Genomic DNA, 20,358 nt, shown 5'->3' on the forward strand with positions numbered 1-20,358 from the left:
TGTTGCTTGACTTCTGTCCATCTTAACCAATAGTCTACTACAATCAAGGACATTTTACCTGTGTTTGAAAAGATCCATCCTATGACATTCCCATGGTCTTGATGGAAAGGAAGATGACATCACTGGTTCTCTTCTCTCCTGTCAATGAATGGCACTAGCAATACATCTTGATATCAACTCTTCTAATGATTTTGAGAGCCATGGCCACCAAACAGAATTTCTTGCTCTGGCTCAACATTTTGTGATGCCCAAATGTCCTTGGTGCAATCTTTGTAGTATGTCTAGTCTCAGAACTCTCAGAATGACCAATCTCCAATCATAGATGAGTAAATTATCAACTACACTGAGTCATAGAGTTATACAGCACAGAAACAGGCCCTTCGGCCCATTGTGTCTGTGCTGGCCATCAAGCACCTATCTATTCTAATCCCATTTTCCAGCACTTGGCCTGTAGCCTTGTATGCTATGGCGTTTCAAGTGCTCATCTAAATACTTCTTAAATGTTGCGAGGGTTCCTGCCTCTACCACCCCTTTAGGCAGTGTGTTCCAGATTCCAATCACCCTCTGGGTAAAAATATTTTTCCTCAATTCCCCTCTAAACCTCCTGCCCCTTACCTTAAATCTATGCCCCCGGTTATTGACCCCTCTGCTAATGGAAAAAAATTCTTCCTATCTATCTTATCCATGCCCTTCATAATTTTGTATACCTCAATCAGGTCCTCCCTCAGCCTTCTCTGCTCTAAGGAAAACAACCCTAGCCTATCCAGTCTCTCTTAGTAGCTGAAATGCTCCAGCCTAGGCAACATCCTGGTGCATCTCCTCTGCACCCTCTCCAGTGCAATCATATCCTTCCTATAGTGTGGTGACCAGAACTGAGATGTCCTCTCTGTTCATAGTACTGTCAGAGAATTGGATTGTGTCGCATGTATGCTGGCCATCCTATGACACAGTACTCCCTGACTTGAACACTTTCTTCATCAGATTTCTGTACATCTCTGATTTTGTTCAGTCTCTGAGTTGTCGCTGGTAGAGTTCTGGTTATTGATGCAAAAGTTTCTACCTCTTCAATAAGGGATACATCACTTTGTTCAGGTCTTGCAACAGGGATATGAGACAAAGCATTTGCTGTGATCTGCTTTCCTGGAACATATTCTGTCTTTGCATCAAACCTCACCATCCTCAGTCTGAATCTTTGTACTTGTGGAGGCATCATTTGCTAACTCCTTTGCATTTGAGTTACCAATGTTTGTGGTATGTCTCTATCTTGAAGTGAAGACCAGTAACATAATCTGTAAACTTTTCACATGCCCATGTAGCCCCTAATACTTCTTTATCATTGCATATCTCTGTTCAGTTTCTGTCAGTGAATGGAATGCGTAGTCAACTGGTCTGCACTTCCCATCCGTTTGTATCTGAAACGGTACAGCTCCCAGTCCTGTAGAAGATGCATCTGCAGCAATGATAGTGGTAGCTCTGGGTCATAGTGAGCTAACACGTCAGGTGATGTCAGCATTTGTTTGATTTCCTCAAAAGATCTTTGTTGTACTTCCTCCCAACAGCATGCATTGTCTTAACAGTTGGCGTAGTGGCTCATTGACTACAGCTAAGTTGGGCAGAAACTTTCCAACTTGGTTTACCATACTGTCAGTCAAGCCCCCCACCTGCCATGACTGAGGCACACATTATTTCGCCACATGAACATTAAAACCTAAAATTGTGGCTGGGAAGAAAAGAGGGCCTATCACAAGGAATTTCCAAGCCCCTGACGGGAAAGATATTTGCATGCTAGCAGACAGTGTTGGAACAAGGGACCCAATCCTTACTTCCCCAATATGCAGAAGAAGTGGTCAGACCAGTTTAGTCACATGACTAGCTGGCTGTTGGTTTTTTGAATTTGAACTGACCACAGAATTTTGAACTCAGAAAGCTGTTTGCTCCTTGACTGAGATCACCTCTCTCCTGTCTGCTCCCATCTCTGTCTCACGGAACGGGAGACCCATTGGAGACACGTGAAATCGAAGAGAGAAAAGTCTCCTACGTGAACAAGGTTTAAGAAGAATACTGGGCCCCAATGAAAAGTAAGAGCTGTCTACAATCAGAGACTCTATGGCGAGCTGGAAACACAGAAACAGTAACAAGAAACCCCCTTCAGAAACTGCTTCAAAACTCTCCATTTTATTTTTCTTCTCTTTTCCGTCCCTATTTGCATGTGCATATTGCGTATGCATGCTAGCGTGGGGCGCAGCGAGTATCCGTAGGCGTTAACCGAATTAGAGTTCAAGTGTAAGGTTTAATAAATTTCATTTTTCTTCTCTAAACCTGAGAAAACCTGGTTGTGCTCATTTCTTTGCCTTATAATTGGAAAGGGGGAGCTCAAAACACAATGTGTTTAAAAATTAAACCCTGTTACAATAAGAGTAGGTGAAGACAGTAAAAGACCCCTAGACACCTTTCTCACCTGTTTGTAACAATACCCATAAATCTCTGTAGCTTATTAACATTCCTAGGAGCTGGAAATTCCTTGATTGCTCTTGTCTTCTGTGGATGAACTCTTACACCAGATCCATCTACAATATGTCCAAGGAATTTGACAATCAGCTATGAGAGCTCACATTTGTTATTATAAATCCTGCTTTCTCTGAGCGTTGCAGCATTGCTCTCATTCTAGTGTCATGTTCTGTCTGAGTGGATCCATGGACCAGGACATCATTCATATGACATACAACTCCATCTAGTCCTTCTAGGATGCTTGCCATTGCTCTCTGGAAGATTTCAGGCGCTGATGTGATACCAAAGGATAGTCTGTTAAAACAAAATCTTCCAAATGGGGTAATGAAGGTTATGAGCAACTTAGATTCTTCATCGAGGGATAGTTCCCAAAAAGTACTATTTGCATTCAGGCTCATGAAGATTGAACTCTTTCCCGATTTGGCTATGTTCTTATCTACAGACGACATTGAACGGACTTGGCGTTCAACTGCTTTGCTTAACTGTGTAAGATCAACACAAATTCTAATAGATCCATTTGATTTTTGTACTGGGACCATACCTGAACACCATCTTGTAGGCTCTGTCACAGGTGAAATAACTCCTTGCTTCACCACAGTTGATTTCTTTATTTACCTTTTGCAAGAGTGGATGAGGAGCTTTTCTGGGTGTAAACAGGCAGACTGGCTTCGTTTCTAGCAATGCAGTTATATTGTATGCTGTCTTCAGCTTCCCTAGTCCTGTGAACAGCTTTGGGAATTCGGCTCTAAAATTTCTGGGCTGATCTTCGCTGCTTTCCAGTTTCTCCACTCAGCAAATGAAATGCAAGTCAGTGCAAGCTTTCCTGCTCAACAATGAACAATTTTGATTTTGAATCGCATAGTGTTTCTGTGGGTGCTTTTTCCCAATATTGGAGGGTTGCCTTCAGTTCTCCAAGTATTTTAAGTTCTATGCCTCCTGGACTGTATAATTTCTTGCCTGATGGCTGAAGAATGGTTTGGCATTGGAAAGAACCAAAACTGTTACTCCAGTATCCAATTCAAATTGTATCTTGTTTCCCTCTACAAGAATCTCTGTGCTCCAGCAACTCCCACTTGGTTCCTGAATCTCTCCCATAAAACGTATCTCAACATCGTGGATATCCTCCACTTCGTAGATTTTCCAATTTTCAAAAGTTTCCCTTTTTGTATTTTCTGTACCAGCTTTTTGCTAGGGCACACCACCTGGAAGTGGCCCCTCTTCCCACATGGACAGCATTTGGTCTCTTTGACGGGAGAGATTTCCCGCTTATGTTTCTCTCGGCCACGCTATTGCAGTTAATTTAATCTGAGCTGCCGCTAGATACCTCCTGTCTCCCTTGCTTTTTACCGCCATCTTTCCCTTTCATATGCCTAACACACTCAACTGAGTTGGCTGCCTTCACGACGGGACCTCTCCCTGTCACCTCGGACCACAGATCGATTCTGTTTCCTGACCTCTGCTTGTCTGCTCAGTTGGATTGCCTTTGCTAGAGTGTGACTGACTGCAAGTGATCAGACAAGGCATCATCAAACACTCCTACAACAATTCTATCCCTGATCAGCTCGTCCTTCAAGCTGCCATACTCTTCGTCTTCTGCAAGTTTGTATCGGTTGTTTTTAAATGCAACAACACTTTCCCCTTGACACTGAGTGCGTTTGTTAAATTTGATGAGCTCAGCGATATTCTTTCTCAAATTAAAGTATGCATTGAGTGCTTTGAGTACTTTGTCGTACGTGACTTTTCTCCTCGTCAATACTTTGCGTAATGAGAATATCATCCACACAGTCACCTATCGCATACAGGAGCATACTGACCTGTTCACGGTTCGGTTTCGTAGCTAGACCTGACGCAGTGCAATACCTGGCAAATCTTCAATACCACTTCGGTCATCCCTCAGCTTGATTTAGGCCTGCGACTTTCTCGAAGTTTTCTGGTGAAGGTAGAGACTTTTCCATCATTCTAGTTTACCGCTGCCACCATGTAATATTCTGATTACTGTTAGTCTAGTCCAGAACATCTGAAGAGTCAGATGGGTTAAAAGAAACAGGAGCTTTATTAAACACGTCTTACTCCTATGGTTTACATCTTCCAAACCTGTACACAAGGGATCCACACACGTTGACTGGATTTTATTCGCCCACCGCCAGGAGCGGCAGTGGGTGAAAAAATGGCGGCCTGCATGTGCAGGAGATTGTGCCACCATGCCGTCGCAATCTATCACACGGCAGCTCAAGATAATATGTCAGTTGGGCTGCACCCCTCCACCCAATCATGAGGTGGGGGCAGGTTCTGTGACAATGGCAACAGCATCAGCTGCCTGTGCGCTGGCGCCATTTTTTAAGGGTAGCCAGACCTGCCGCTTTATTTAAAACTGTATCCCCCAGTACACTGCAATAAAAAATATAACCTCTTCCCGCCACATAACACTTAGAGATAATAGTTGCCCTCTGACCTTCCCCAAAAAGACTTGCATCTAAGACTTGACCTTCCCCCCCGCACTCCCCCCACCCCAACAAACTGTTCGAAGTGCAGAGGTCACCCCTTCGCCTCCTCCCCTAAACTATTAATGCACAATTGACCCCTTTTCCACTGGCCCCCTCCCCACCAAATGACACTGAAAATCCTAAGTACCCCACTACCCCAGCTTGGTGCTGCTAGCTTTTCCTGGATGGGGAAGTGAAGGTGCATGAGTGCCGGCTGCCACTCGGAAGATCCCGGGCAGCGGGTAAGTTCGCTGACAATTTTATTTAAATGTATCAATTTTTAAAATTTACATATTCAAAGGCTGGTCCCGTCGCCCAGCGGCAGGGGGGCTGCCACGTAGCCTCGCTGCTGCCAGGAAAGATCGGACCCAGCATTTCCGGCGTCAGGTTCCGTACCAGTCCGCTGCCAGTAATGTCTTCTGGTACATCTCCCCCCCCCCCCCCCCCCCCCACCGCCCCACCACCACCATGGTGTTACATCACTTCCTGTGATGAGGTATGCAGCGTGATTAGCATACTTAACTCAATAACAACGCAATGTCCAGTACACTTCAACAACTTCAGTTATTATTGAGGGAGCAATGCACTGTCAGAAGAACCAATTTTTTGGACAAGGTGTTACACCAAGACACTGTCAGCCAGCTCAAGTTGACCAATAAGTACAGGGAGTTCTCCCAGAGTTCTAGCCACTATTCTTTCCTCAAGAAACAATACCAAAAATGTATTCAATAGTTTCCTCTTTTAGGGACCTTGCTAAGTTTAGATTGGGTGTCTTGTTTGACGCATAACTATCACTGCATTTCATAAATAATCCATTGGTTGTGAAACTCTTTGGGATGTTCCAAGAGAGTGATAAGACATTATATAATTACAAGTTCTTCCCTAGTACTCTTAATGCTTTCAAGGTCCTACCTTTCTTTCATTTTCTGAAAGCACACCTTTATTCTGGATTACAATCTAGAGTCACAGGTCTCTGTTTGGTACCTCAGTTAAATGATCATTCCTCATGTGATTGGACAATGAGTGAAAAATGGTTTTTGATATGAATGGCATGGGTGAGCCCGACTCTATCACGACATGGCATCCAATCATGTACATTTTCCAGCAGGCATCACCGTATAATAATTTGAACCGGTGGCCCGAGGCAATTTTTATTTTCTTCTCCCCATTCTTCTCTTTTGATGTAAAACATTTTCAGTTTATATTTACCTTTGAATTGTACCCTCAATTGTGGCATTTCTTTTGTGAGCACTTTTGAAAAATGACCAATAAATAATTCAGTAATTTTGCTGTCTTCAGAAATAAAAACAAGAAATGCTAGAAACAATCAGCAGGTAGCATCTCTGGAGAGAGAGAGTTAACATTTCAGGTCGCTGACCTTTCATCAGAACTGAGATTTTAGAAAGGAACTGCATTTAAAAATAATTGCAGAGCCAGAGAAAGGTGGGGCAGTAAAAGAACAAAAGGGAGCGACATCTGTTTTAGGGTGGAGGGTAGGAATGCTGCCATTCATGAGTGTTTCCAGCATTTTCTGTTTTTTTTCCAGATTTCCAGCATCTGCAGTATTTTGCTTTTGTCTCTATATTTAGACATCACTTAGCCACTGTCAAATTTTCATGTGCCAATCCCTCTTTGCACCCATTGTTTACTCCTGACAAATTTGAAAATTGCTTTAATGTAAGAACAGTAACGATAATCTGTCATGCAATGGTTGACCTTCAGGCAAAGAGATGGGAAAAGAAAATTGGCAAATAAATCTGAATGTATTGCTGCCTTTCAGCAAGCCGAATAGATGAAAATCATATTATTCAGACCATGGTAAAATAGGAGCCAAATTATGTAACCTTCATGCTGTGTTGTGACATGCAAAGGCAAATTTTTTCCATGTTATAAAATTGTACGTGACTGCAACAGAAACAGGTAAAATTAATTGGGACGAGTTGATTGCATTCTGGTTAGTTGTCCCAGGAACAGGTGTGCTTTTCCAAATGATTTCTATTCCTACAATTAAAATCCCAAAATAGCATTTGTTGTGAGTATAATAAAATGAAGCTGTCGCTGTGTCTTTGTCATGGAAACAGTAGACAGCCAATTAGATGCAGGCTGCTGGAGAGGTGGTGATTAACATGGTTTCTGGCAACATCACTTGTGACTGCTAGAAAAAATAATTGAAACTATAAAGAATATGTAAAGGAGTTTGTGTGTGTGTGTCACAACAATGCCATTTGACAGTATTGGAGCTTTGAAAAAAACCTAGCCTCCTATTAAATTTGAGACTGTTCAAATATTACAGGGTTAAAGTGGGCAGATAAAAATACACCTGTGGCCAGATCTACAAACTGTAGACAGTAACAACAGACTATTAGCCACATTGCAGTGCATTCACAGTAAGCAAGATTGCACCACCTCTCTCAAACCTGAGTATGCAGACTACCAACAGTAGCCATCCTGTTTGCATTGTGCCCACAGCTGGTGAGATGCACGAATCCCAACACAGATGCCAGAGCTTGAATTTTCAGACTTTCCGGGTATGAGAATTGACTTGTATTATCCCAGGCTTTTCTATAATGAATCTGTTTTTGTATTTTCCGCCAATGCATTGTCTGATGTGTTTTTCAAATTGTATGGTACTGATGTGCCAAAATGGACAACACCAATGCAAGCCACATACCTCACAGTGAAAAACATAAACACAGTTAAAAGTGACAAGTTGCATCTGTCAAATGAGCTGATTGAGCTAAATAACCTGTATTAATAGATTCCCTCATTACTTGTGCCTTGTTTTCCTAGTCTTTCTCTTTTCTCTCTTTCCTTTATTTCGTCTCACCTTTTCTGTTTTTCTCTGTTGTTCTTCACAGCTCATAAGCTGTGAGATTTGTATGTGCTTACTCTTGCTAGACAACAAAATAACATTATCAGGTGACAGCCTTGGTTCAATGGTAACATTTTTGCTTCTGACTCAGAAGGTTGTGGTTTCAAACTTGAGAACATAATCTAGGCTGACAGTCCAGCAGGACTGAGGGAATGCTGCACTGTTGGAGGTGCTGTCTTTCGGATGTGATATAAATTAAGGCCTCATTATTTGTGTGCGCACATGTATATAATGTTTTATATCGTGTTTTGTATTTATGAACACACACGCGCAATAAAGGTAGCGATATTCCAACATCCATAGTAGCAAAGAAAGTCCGTCATTAGAACTATTTGCAATTATGCAAGTGAGCTGTCATGAATTATCAGTATATGCACCAATGAGATTTGCAATCCTGAATTTGTATTTAGGTTTTTAGGCCTTCTATAAATTGCCTCTATAAAAACAAAGGTGACCGCGGTGATTGCAACAACTACCGTGGAATCTCCCTGCTCAGCATAGTGGGGAAAGTCTTTGCTTGAGTCACTTTAAACAGGCTCCAGAAGCTGGCCGAGTGCATCTACCCTGAGGCACAGTGTGGCTTTCGTGCAGAGAGATGAACCATTGACATGCTGTTCTCCCTTCGTCAGATACAGGAGAAATGCCGCGAACAACAGATGCCCCTCTACATTGCTTTCATTGATCTCACCAAAGCCTTTGACCTAGTCAGCAGACGTGGTCTCTTCAGACTACTAGAAAAGATTGGCTGTCCACCAAAGCTACCAAGTATCATCACCTCATTCCATGACAATATGAAAGGCACAATTCAGCATAGCGGCACCTCATCAGACCCCTTTCCTAGCCTGAGTGGCGTGAAACAGGGCTGTGTTATCGCACCCTCACTGTTTGGGATTTTCTTCTCCCTGCTGCTCTCACATGCGTTCAAGTCTTCAGAAGAAGGAATTTTCCTCCACACAAGAACAGGGGGCAGGTTGTTCAACCTTGCCTGTCTAAGAGTGAAGACCAAAGTATGGAAAGTCCTCATCAGGGAACTCCTCTTTGCTGACGATGCTGCTTTAACATCTCACACTGAAGAGTGTCTGCAGAGTCTCATCGACAGGTTTGCGGCTGCCTGCAACGAATTTGGCCTAACCATCAGCCTCAAGGAAACGAACATCATGGGACAGGATGTCAGAAATGCTCCATCCATCAATATCGGCGACCACACTCTGGAAGTGGTTCAAGAATTCACCTACCTAGGCTCAACTATCACCAGTAACCTGTCTCTAGATGCAGAAATCAACAAGCGCATGGGAAAGGCTTCCACTGCTATGTCCAGACTGGCCAAGAGAGTGTGGGAAAATGGCGCACTGACACGGCACACAAAAGTCCGAGTGTATCAAGCCTGTGTCCTCAGTACCTTGCTCTATGGCAGCGAGGCCTGGACAACGTATGTCAGCCAAGAGCAATGTCTCAATTCATTCCATCTTCGCTGCCTCTGGAGAATACTTGGCATCAGGTGGCAGGACCGTGTCTCCAACACAGAAGTCCTCGAGGCGGTCAACATCCCCAGCTTATACACACTACTGAGTCAATGGCACTTGAGACGGCTTGGCCATGTGAGCCGCATGGAAGATGGCAGGATCCCCAAAGACACATTGTACAGCGAGCTCACCACTGGTATCAGACCCACCGGCCGTCCATGTCTCCGCTTTAAAGACGTCTGCAAACGCGACATGAAGTCCTGTGACATTGATCACAAGTCGTGGGAGTCAGTTGCCAGCGATCGCCGGAACTGGCGGGCAGCCATAAAGGCGGGGCTAAAGTGTGGCGAGTCGAAGAGACTTAGCAGTTGGCAGGAAAAAAGACAGAAGCGCAAGGAGAGAGCCAACTGTGTAACAGCCCCGACAAACAAATTTTTCTGCAGCACCTGTGGAAGAGCCTGTCACTCTAGAATTGGCCTTTATAGCCACTCCAGGCGCTGCTCCACACACCACTGGCCACCTCCAGGCGCTTACCCATTGTCTCTCGGGATAAGGAGGCCAAAGAAGAAGATGATAAATTGCTGTTGTACTTCTGCCACTAGGTTCCTGATATGGTGGTCTCATGCAGCTGGCTAAAAGCCAAATGTAAAACTGCTAATATTTGCTAAGATAAATGGCTCTAAAGACCCACTAAAAATGAGTCTTTCAGGCACTTGGCCTTAGTGAGTTTCAGCAATTTTGCATTTGATCCAAGTTCAACAGCTTGACCAGGGCCTTGTTCAACATCAAAGCACCTATCTACCTTGGTTCAGTCGCCAGGCTGAAAGTTTAGAGCTCAGTATGACCAGGGTGGCACATGAAACAGTTTCACAATGTCACTTTGGCACTCTTATTCGGTGTGGAAGGAGTTCAGGGAAAGGAGGAGAGATAGAAGGAAGAACTGGATACACATTTTGGAAAACATCTATTAAGTGAAATGAGTCACTTTTACTTTAAAACGATGAAAGCAGTTCTTCTATCTGAGGATGTTGAGAAGTGATTACTTCCCTTGAGTGATTAGAGCTGACTAGGTGGTGTCCTCCTTTGCAGTGCTTTTGTGGAAAAACTGCTCAGCAAATTATTTGCTTTCCTTTTGCTCATAGATGCATAATACAGCAACATAAATTTTGTTGAAAGACATGATTACATCCCATTAAAGTGATGTCATTGTGATAAAAATGGCTTACACCAGGTGTAGTGTTTCTCCTTCCCCAGACTAAATAAGGCATCCTGCACATTTTAATGCACAGGCAGTGTTCCTTTAGCATAATCTAACTGATTAACATGATTTTTCTTTTTCTATTATCAGCTTTGTTTCCTTTTCACAGGATGCCTATTCTGAAGTTGCTTTTCTTTTTGCTGAGTTCTTCCGAGACTTGGACATCGTGCCCTCTGACATCATTGCTGGCCTTGTATTGTTGCGTCAGAGACAGAGGGCCAAGCGATTTGCTGTCTTGGATGAGGTAGGAAATGGGTTCTGAGAGATTTGGGGTAGGCAGTGGGTTCTGTGATCTTTGAGGTTAGGCAGTTGACTGTGTTTACAAAATGCTTGATCTAGATTTTCTGCCCTGCTGTTGATCGGGGTGCAACACTCTTAAGGCTTCTTTCTGCCCAGAGATGATTTCATGACCCTGGCCATTTTTCTAACACTAGGGTCTTTTACGTTCTGAAGGTAGGCTCCCTGGCCTCTGCTGAGGTTTCATGACAGTCTGTAGACAGAGACTTGCTGTGGCAGGCCTCTGGGCTGTGTTTTCTTCATTTGCACATTGTTAACCTACATCAATCTGCTTACGGGCGGCTGAAATGTGCCCCAACAGATTTGGCCTCTGGAAATGGCAGGGAGGCGATGTGTGGTGGAATGCATCCCCAAGTGGGCTTCTGCCTCCACCCACCCTGGACCTGCTAAAATATTAGTTAGGGGAGGCTGAAAATTTAGTTCTTTGTTTTCTATTTTCATAACTCACATTCCTAAGTCTATCAACATCATATATTCCCTACACAATAAGACACCACGTTGTTCTACTTTTTAACTGAATTAATGTTTCAAAGTGTCCTTAAGGAACGGTGGTGTAGTGATAATGTTACTGGACAAGTAATCCAGAGGTCAGGACTTATACTGTCGAGACACAGGTTCAAATCCCACCACAGCACTAGTGGAATTTAAATTCAATTAATTAATAAATCTGGAATAAAATGTTAGTGGCAGTAATGATTATCATGAAACGACCAAATTGTCGTAAAAACCCTTCTGGCCTTTAGGAAAGGAAATCTGTCGACTTTACCAGGTCTGGCCTCCATGTGACTTTCGACCCACTGCAATGTGGTTGACTTAAGGAAATGGCCCTAGAAATAGTGGATGCATTGGTGGTCATCTTCCAAGATTCTGTAGACTCTGGAACAGTTCCTACAGATTGGAGGGTAGCTAATGTAACCCCACTATTTAAAAAGGCAGGTAGAGAGAAAGCAGGGAATTATAGACCAGTCAGCCTGACGTCGGTAGTGGGGAAAATTCTAGAGTCCATTATCAAAGATTTTATAGCAGAGCACTTAGAGAACAGTGGTAGATTCGGGCAGAGTCAGCATGGATTTACGAAAGGGAAATCGTGCTTGACAAATCTACTAGAATTCTTCGAGGATGCAAGTACTGGAGTTGATGAAGGGGAACCAGTGGATGTGATTTATTTGGGCTTTCAGAAGGCTTTCGACAAAGTCCCATATAAGAGATTAGCATGTGAAATTAAACAGCATGGGATTGGGGGTAGTGTATTGCGAAGGATAGAAAATTGGTTGGTGGACAGGAAGCAAAGAGTAGGGATAAATGGGACTTTTTTCGAATGGCAGGCAGTGACTAATGGGGTACCGCAGGGATCGCTGCTAGAACCCCAGCTATTCAGAATATACATTAATGATTTAGATGAGGGAACTAAATGTAATATCTCCAGGTTTGCAGATGACACAGAACTGGGTGGGAGGGTGAGTTGTGAGGAGGATGCAGAGAGGCTTCAGGATGATTTGGTCAAGTTGAGTGAGTGGGCTAATGCATGGCAGATGCAGTATAATGTGGATAAATGTGAGGTTATCCACTTTGGTAGCAAAACAGGACGGCAGATTATTATCTGAACGGCTATAAACTGAGAGAGGGGAATATGCAGCGAGACCTGGGTGTTCTTGTACAGCAGTCGCTGAAGGTAAGCATGCAGGTGCAGCAGGCAGTAAAAAAGGCAAATGATGTGTTGGCCTTCATAGTGAGAGGATTCGAGTATAGGAGCAGGGATGTCTTTCTGCAATTATACAAGGCCTTGGTAAGGCCACACCTGGAATATTGTGTGCAGTTTTGGTCTCCTTATCTGAGGAAGGATGTTCTTGCTATAGAGGGAGTGCAGCAAAGGTTTACCAGATTGATTCCTGGGATGGCGAGACTGACGTATGAGGAGAGATTGAGTTGGTTAGGATTATATTCGCTGGAGTTCAGAAGAGTGAGGGGGGATCTCATAGAAATCTATAAAATTCTAACAGGACTTGACAGGGTAGATGCAGGAAGGATGTTCCCGATGGTGGGGGAATCCAGAACCAGCAGTTATAGTGTAAGGATATGGGGTAAACCTTTCAGGACTGAGATGAGAAATCTCTTCACCCACAGAGTGGTGAGCCTGTGGAATTCGCTATGACAGAAAGCAGTTGAGGCCAAAACATTGTATGTTTTCAAGAAGGAGTTAGATATAGCTCTTGGGTCTAAAGGGATCAAAGGGTATGGGACGAAAGCGGGAACAGGCTACTGAGTTGGCTAATCAGCCATGATCATAATGAATGGCGGAGCAGGCTCAAAGGGTCGAATGGCCTACTCCTGCTCCTATTTTCTATGTTTCTATAACTGTCCTTTGAAATGACTGAGCAAGCCATTGAATTGTATCAAACTGCTACAGAAGAGTTGAGAAGAATAAAACTGGACGGGTCACGCGGTATCGACCTGGGCACCGGAAAGACAGGCAAACCCTGCCCAGTCAACCCTGCAAAGTCCTCCTTACTAACATCTGGGTACTTGTGCCAAAATTGGGAGAGCTGTCTCACAGACTAGTCAAACAACAGTCTGACATAGTCATGCTCACTGAATCATACCTTACAATGTCCTAAACTCCTCCAACACCATCCCTGGGTATGTCCTGTCCCCAATGGTGGTGGTGCAGTGGTATACAGGCTGGAGGGAGTGGCCCTGGGAGTCCTCAACATTGATTCCTGCTTTTTAACTTAATTAGTGTTTCAAAGCGCCCGCAAGCAACAGTGGCGTAGTGATGTTACTAGTCATCCCGAGGCTCGGACTAATGCTCTGGATACACGAGTTCAAATCCCACCTCAGCAAAGTCTCATGGCATCAGGCCAAACGTGGATAACGAAACCTTCTGCTGATTATCACCTACCACCCTCCCTCAGCTGATGAATCAGTATTCCTACATGTTGAAAACTCCTTGGAAAAAGCACTGAGGGTAGCAAGGGCACAGAATGTACTCTGGGTGGGGTCTTCAATGTCCATCACCAACAGTGGCTCAGTAGCGCCACTTTTGACTGAGCTGGCCGAGTCCTGCAGGACATAGCTGCCAGACTGGGCCTGCGACAAGTGGTGAGAGACCCAAAAAGAGGGAAAATCCTGTTAGACCTTGCCCTCACCAATCTACCTGGTTCAGATGCATCTGTCCATGACACTATTGGTTGGAGTGACCATTGCACAGTCCTTGTGGAGACGAAGTTCTGTCTTCACACTGAGGATGCTCTCCATTGTGTCGTGTGGCACTACCACCATCCTAAATGGGATAGATTCAAAACAGATCTAGAAGCTGAAAACTGGGCATCAATGAGGTGCCGTGGGCCATCAGCAGCAGCAGCATTGTATTCAGCCACAATCTGTAACCTCATGGCCTGACATACCTTCACTCTTCCATTACCATCAAGCCAGAGGATCAACCCTGGCTTAATGAGGAGTGCAGGAGGTCATGCCAGGAGCAGTACCAGGCATACCTCAAAATGAGATGCCAACTTGGTGAAGCTGCAAAACAAGAGAACAATGGAAGCAGCATGTGATAAACACAGCTAAACGATTTCGCAACCAATGGATTAGATCAAAGCTTTGCAGTCCTGCCACATCCAATAGTGAATGGTGGTGGAAAAACTCAACAACTAACTGGAAGAGCAGGCTCCACAAACTTTCTCCCTTCCACAATGTTGGGGGAAGCCCAGAATCTGTACAAAAAGCAAGGCTGAAGCTTTTGCAACCACCTTCAGCCAGAATTGCCAAGTGAATGATCCATCTTGGCCTCCTCCTGAGCTCCCCAGCATCACCGATGCCAGTCTTCAGCCAATTTGATTCACTCCACGAGATATCAAGAAACGTTTGACACTGGATACAGCAAAGGCTATGGTCCCTGACAACATCCCGGCTTTAGTACTGAAGACTTGTGCTCCAGAAATAGCTCTGCCCTTATCCAAGCTGTTGCAATACAACTACAACACTGGCATAGAATCATAGAAAGTTTACGGCACAGAAAGAGGCCACTTGGCCCATCGTGTCTGTGCCTGCCATTCTAATCCCACCTTCCAATATTTAGCCCTGCAGATTATGGCATTTGAGGCGCATATCCAGACTTCTTTTGAATGAGTTGAGGGTTTCTGCCTCAACTACCCTTTCAGGCAGTGAATTCCAGACCCCCACCACCCTCTGGGTGAAAAAATCTTTCCTGATCTCCCCTCTAATCTTTCTACCAATGACTTTAAATCTATACCCCCTAGTTATCGACCTCTCTGCTAAGGTAAGTAGGCCCTTCACCTCCACTCTATCCAGGCCCCTCAAAATTTTATACATTTCAAACACTTCTCCCCTCATCCTTCTCTGTTCCAAGGAGAACAATCCTAGCCTATCCAATCTTTCCTCATAGCTGCATTTTTCCAGTCCCAGCAACATCCTTGTAAATCTCCTCTGTACCGTCTCTAGTGCAATTACATCCCTTCTGTAATGAGATGACCAGAACTGCATAGAGTAGTCAAGTTGTGGCCTAACCAATGAGTTATACAGTTCCAGCATAACCTCCCTGCTCTTGTATTCTATACCTCAGCTAACAAAGGAAAGAATTCCAAATGTCTTCTTAACCACCTTATGGACCTGTCCTGCTACGTTCAGGGATCTGTGGACATTTACACCAAGGTCCCTCACTTCCTCTACACCTCTCAGTATATTCCCATTAATCATGTATTCCTTTGCCTTGTTTGACCTCCCCAAATGCATTACCTCACACTTCTCCGGGTTGAATTCCATTTGCCACTTTTCTTCCCATCTGACCAGACCATCAATATCTTCCTGCAGCCTACAGCTATCCTCCTCGCTGTCCACCAGACGGCCAACCTTTGTGTCGTCTGCATACTTCTTGTTCATGCCCCCCACGTTTACGTCCAAATCGTTAATATAAACCACAAAAAGCAGGGGACCCAGTCCTGAGCCTGCGGAACACCACTGGAAGCTGCCCCCAGTTGCAAAAACACCCATCAATAATTACCCTTTGTTTCCTGCCACTGAGCCAATTTTGTATCCACCTTGCTGAATTTCCCTGAATCCCATGGGATTTTATTTTTTTAACCAGTCTGACATGTGGGACCTTGTCAAAAGCCTTGCTAAAATCCATGTAGTCCACATCAGCTGCACTATCCTCATCTTCTTTGGTACTTCTTCAAAAAATTCGATCAAGTTGGTCAAACAAGATCTTCCCTTAACAAATCCATGCTGACTATCCTTGATTAATCTGTGCCTTTGAGTGACAGTTTATCCTGTCTCTCAGAATAGATTCCAATAATTTGCCCACTACTGAGGTTAGACTGACTGGCCTGTAATTATTCGATCTATCCCTCGCTCCCTTTTTAAACAGAGGTACAACGTTAACAGTTCTCCAATCCTCTGGCACCACACCTGTATCTAGTGAGGACTGCAAAATGATGGCTATACCTTCTGCTATTTCCTGTCTTGCTTCTTTTTAGACTGGGGTACATTTCTTCCAGCCCTGGTGATTTATCAACTTTTAAGGATGCTAATCCCATTTATACTTCCTCTCTCCCTTTGTTGATCATATCCAATCCACCCCTCTTCCTTAACTACAATATCTGCATCTACCCGATTTGCCCAGATATGTCCTGTCCATAAAAGGCAGGACAAATCCAATCCAGCCAATTATTGCCCCATCTGTCTACACTCAATCATCAGCAAAGTGATGGAAGCAGTCATTGACAGTGCTATCAAGAGGCACTTTCACAGCAATCATCTACTCACCAATGCTCCATTTGGGTTCTTCCAGGGCCATTCGGCTCCAGACTTCGTTATAGCCTTGATTCAAACATGAACTAAATTCCAGAGGTGAGGTGGGAGTGAGTGCCGTTGACATCAAGGCAGCATTTGATCGAGTGTGGCATCAAGGACCCCTAGCAAAATAGAATTCAATGGGAATTGGAGGGAAAACTTTCCACTGGTTGGAGTCATACCTAGCACAAAGGAATATGGTTGTGGTTGTTGGAGGAAAATCGTCTCAGCCCCAGGACACCACTGCAGGAGTTCCTCAGGGTAGTGACCTAGGCCCAGCCATCTTTAGCTGCTTCATCAGTGTCCTTTCCTCCATCATAAGGTCAGAATTGGGGATGTTTGCTGATGATTGTACAGTGTTCGGTCCTCAGAGGCTGAAGCAGTCTGTGAATGCATGCAGCAAGACCTGGACAGCATTTGAGCTTGGGCTGATAAGTAGCAAGTAACATTCACGCCACACAAATGCCAGGCAGTAATTATCTCCAACAAGAGAGAATTTAACCATCTCCCCTTGATGTTCAATGGCATGAATCCCCCACCATCAACATCCTGGGGGTTACTGTTGACCAGAATCTTAACTGGACCAGCCATATAAATACTGTGGCTTTAAGAGCAGGTCAGAGCCTGGGAATTCTGTGGCAAGTAACTCACCTCCTGACTCTCTAAAGCCTGTCCATCATCTACAAGGCACAAGTCAGGAGTGTGATGGAATGCTTTCCACTTGCCTTGATGAGTGCAACTGCAGCACCCCAGAAGCTGAACACCATCCAGGAGAAAGCTGCTGGTTTGATCAGCACCCCATCCATCACCTTAGACGTTCACTCCCTTCACCACCGGCACACAGTGGCAGCAGTGTGTACCATCCTCAAGATGTACTACTGTAACTCACCGACCCTCCTTCAATAGCACCTTCCAAACCCACCACCTCTACCACCCAGAAGGACAAGGGCAGCGGATGGACGGGAACAGCACCACCTGCAGGTTCTCCAAGCTGCACACCATCCTGACTTGGAACTTTGTCGCCCTTCCTTCACTGTCGCTGGGTTAAAGTCCTGGAGCTCACTTCCTAACAGAACTGTTGGTGTACCTCCACCAGATGGACTGCAGTGGTTCAAAAAGGCAGCTCACCAAGCAACAAATGCTTTCCTTGTCAGCAGCGCTCACATCCCATGAGTAAATTAAAAGAACAAGGAAATCTGTTAACACTCTGAATAAGCTTGCAATTTTGTTTCCCACTCTCATGTGGAAGCAACTTGCTATATCCCATCCTAAGATACAGCTGGGATCATAAATGCAACATCTCTTCTTTGTTTGATGCAATTGGATTGTTTTTCTGTTTTTCTTCTTGCCAGTTACGCACCAGTTCAATACAGGGCTTATTTTGCTGCAGCTGTTGCACATATCATTATCAGAACTGTACATAGGTGTTGAAGGTACAGATCTGGTATAAACTCCACACATTATTTCAGAGGTGCTAATTCCATTTTACAATAGTATCTTGTTACCAATTATAGATTGGTATGGAAAAAACTATAGACTTCACTTGTCTTATATCTCATCTTGATATTTGCCCCTAAAATTTTGTAGTACATTTAATCGACTGATTTACCATGTTTACTGATATTAGGAGATCGAATTGTTGGTAAATGCACCATGTAGCTGAATTTTATACGAATCAAAAAGCCTTGATTTGATTTCCAGTTTGTGCTAAGTTAGTTGGTCTCAACTGGGGCAGCAGTAGGGGTTCTACAATTGACTTTGTCTCCCTCAGATATTGAGGGAAAAGACAAGCCAAGGTTCTGCTCCAGAGTGATGTCCTTGTGCTTGTATGTGGACTTTGAGTAAAGAAAGGATGAGGCTGTGGTGCCGCTTATCATCAAAAAGCCTGCAACACTCAAACAGTTGACTCATAAGAATGGGCACTTGGATGAGGTACCTGTGTCCAGTATATATTATTTATCAGAATGGCTGCTGAATGTTTAATCTTTTAATCATTTCCATATGAACCTATGGAAAAGCTGTGCTCTGAGTGTAAGGGTTGGCCACTATGTTGGACAGAGGTTATAAAAAGAAAGATTGTGAAGACTGGAAATCTGAAATACAAGAAATAGTGGAAACATGCAAGCAATAAGTGGTCATTGGATAGACATATGGATGAAAATGGAATAGTGTAGGTCAGATGGTTTCACAGGTCGGTGCAACATCGAGGGCCGAAGGGCCTGTACTGCACTGTAATGTTCTAATTCAGCATCTGAAAGAAAAAGTCAGGTCATGCTTTGTTTCCAACCTTCTTTCAGAGCAGCAAAAATTAAGGTATGGTGTATGGGGAAAAGAGTGCCTTGTGTTGGAATTCTCTGCTAATTAAGTTACATCATATGTCATTTTTCTTTTTCTCTCTTGTAGGCAAACAATGACATTTTGGCCTTTTTATCAGGAATCCCAGTCACCAGAAATACAAAGTACCTCGACTTGAAGAATGCTGTGAGTATTGTTCTTTGATATGTTTGAGCATAGTGAATCATTTGGCCCAATGCCAAAGTATAAAGTGGCTTGTGCTAAACTGGATAAGGGCAGTAAAATATGAGTAAATGATTTATTCTGAGAATCCATTTTCTCTGAGAGACGTGTTAATGCATGATGAAGGCCTGTATTCTGAGAGGAAACTCAAGAGTTACGTCACTATGTGCTTCATGGTCACAAAGGACATTCAAGTGTCTGTTACATTCGAACAAGGGATCTCAAACTGAATGATGAATTTGGCTGAGACTTAAACTTGCAGGTTTAAATATAAGGCACATCAGCAAAGGGCAAGAGAGCTGTAGGTATCCATTTCCCATATAACATGGTGAAATATTTGACAAATCAGTTGAATGTTTAATCTTTTAATCATTTCCATATGAACCTATGGAAAAGCTGTGCTCTGAGTGTAAGGGTTGGCATTTTCCATATATGCCAGGCAGTGTGGTCTCTGTTACATATACCATATTGCAGAAACAGGAACATTTTTAAGGGCGAGCCCTTTCGATAAGTAGAAATAAGAAAATGGGGATCGACCAAACTAAGCTGTTTGTTCTCAGCCAACTTCTCTGTTAGCTTTGCAGATATAGATCATAGAGTTCATAGCGGCACAAAAAGAGGCCATTCAGCCCATCAAGTCCATGCCAGCTTTCTATAGAGCAATCCAATCAGTCCCATTTCCCTGCTCTTTCCCCGCAGCCCTGTAAGTTTATTTCCCTCAAGTGCCCATTCAATTTCCTTTTGAATTCATTCTTTGGCTTCACTTCCACCACCCTTGTAGGCAGCACATTCCAGGTCATTACCACTCATTGCAGAAAAAAGTTCTTCCTCACATCCTCCCTGCATCTTTTGCCCAAAACCTTAAGTCTGTGTCCCCTAGTCCTTCTACCATCAGCTAATGGGAACAGCTTTTCTTTGTTTATCTGTCATAATCTTGTACATCTCAATCAAAGCTTCAAACTCATTTTCTCCAAGGAGAACAACCCCAGCTTCTCCAACCAACTTACTTGTCCATACCATCTTCATGACTCTAGTCTTCTTGTTATCTCTATTTCTGTTGCTCCTTTCTGTTGCATTCTTGTATTCCATTGCATCTATGTCTGTCTTTTCCAATTCTATCTCCATGGTGCTGTTTTCGTTTTCTTT

The 20,358-nt window shown here is 43.8% G+C and overlaps 1 protein-coding gene across 4 annotated transcripts in view; it reads left to right on the plus strand.

Moving 5' to 3' along the window:
* dagla (diacylglycerol lipase, alpha) overlaps positions 1-20,358 on the plus strand; it is a 450,361-nt gene that overhangs the window by 305,617 nt on the left and 124,386 nt on the right. For 3 of the 4 annotated variants that reach the window (XM_068046193.1, XM_068046192.1, XM_068046194.1), the window contains 2 exons: positions 10,694-10,828; positions 19,099-19,176. In XM_068046193.1, coding sequence (XP_067902294.1) covers positions 10,694-10,828; positions 19,099-19,176 — 213 coding nt within the window. Of the gene's footprint in view, positions 1-7,466; positions 7,520-10,693; positions 10,829-19,098; positions 19,177-20,358 lie in introns of those variants that run through there. The other variant, XM_068046195.1, reaches the window with a different exon arrangement.

This window comes from Heterodontus francisci, chromosome 14 (assembly GCF_036365525.1).
Source record: "Heterodontus francisci isolate sHetFra1 chromosome 14, sHetFra1.hap1, whole genome shotgun sequence".
In the NCBI taxonomy this organism is placed as follows: domain Eukaryota; kingdom Metazoa; phylum Chordata; class Chondrichthyes; order Heterodontiformes; family Heterodontidae; genus Heterodontus; species Heterodontus francisci.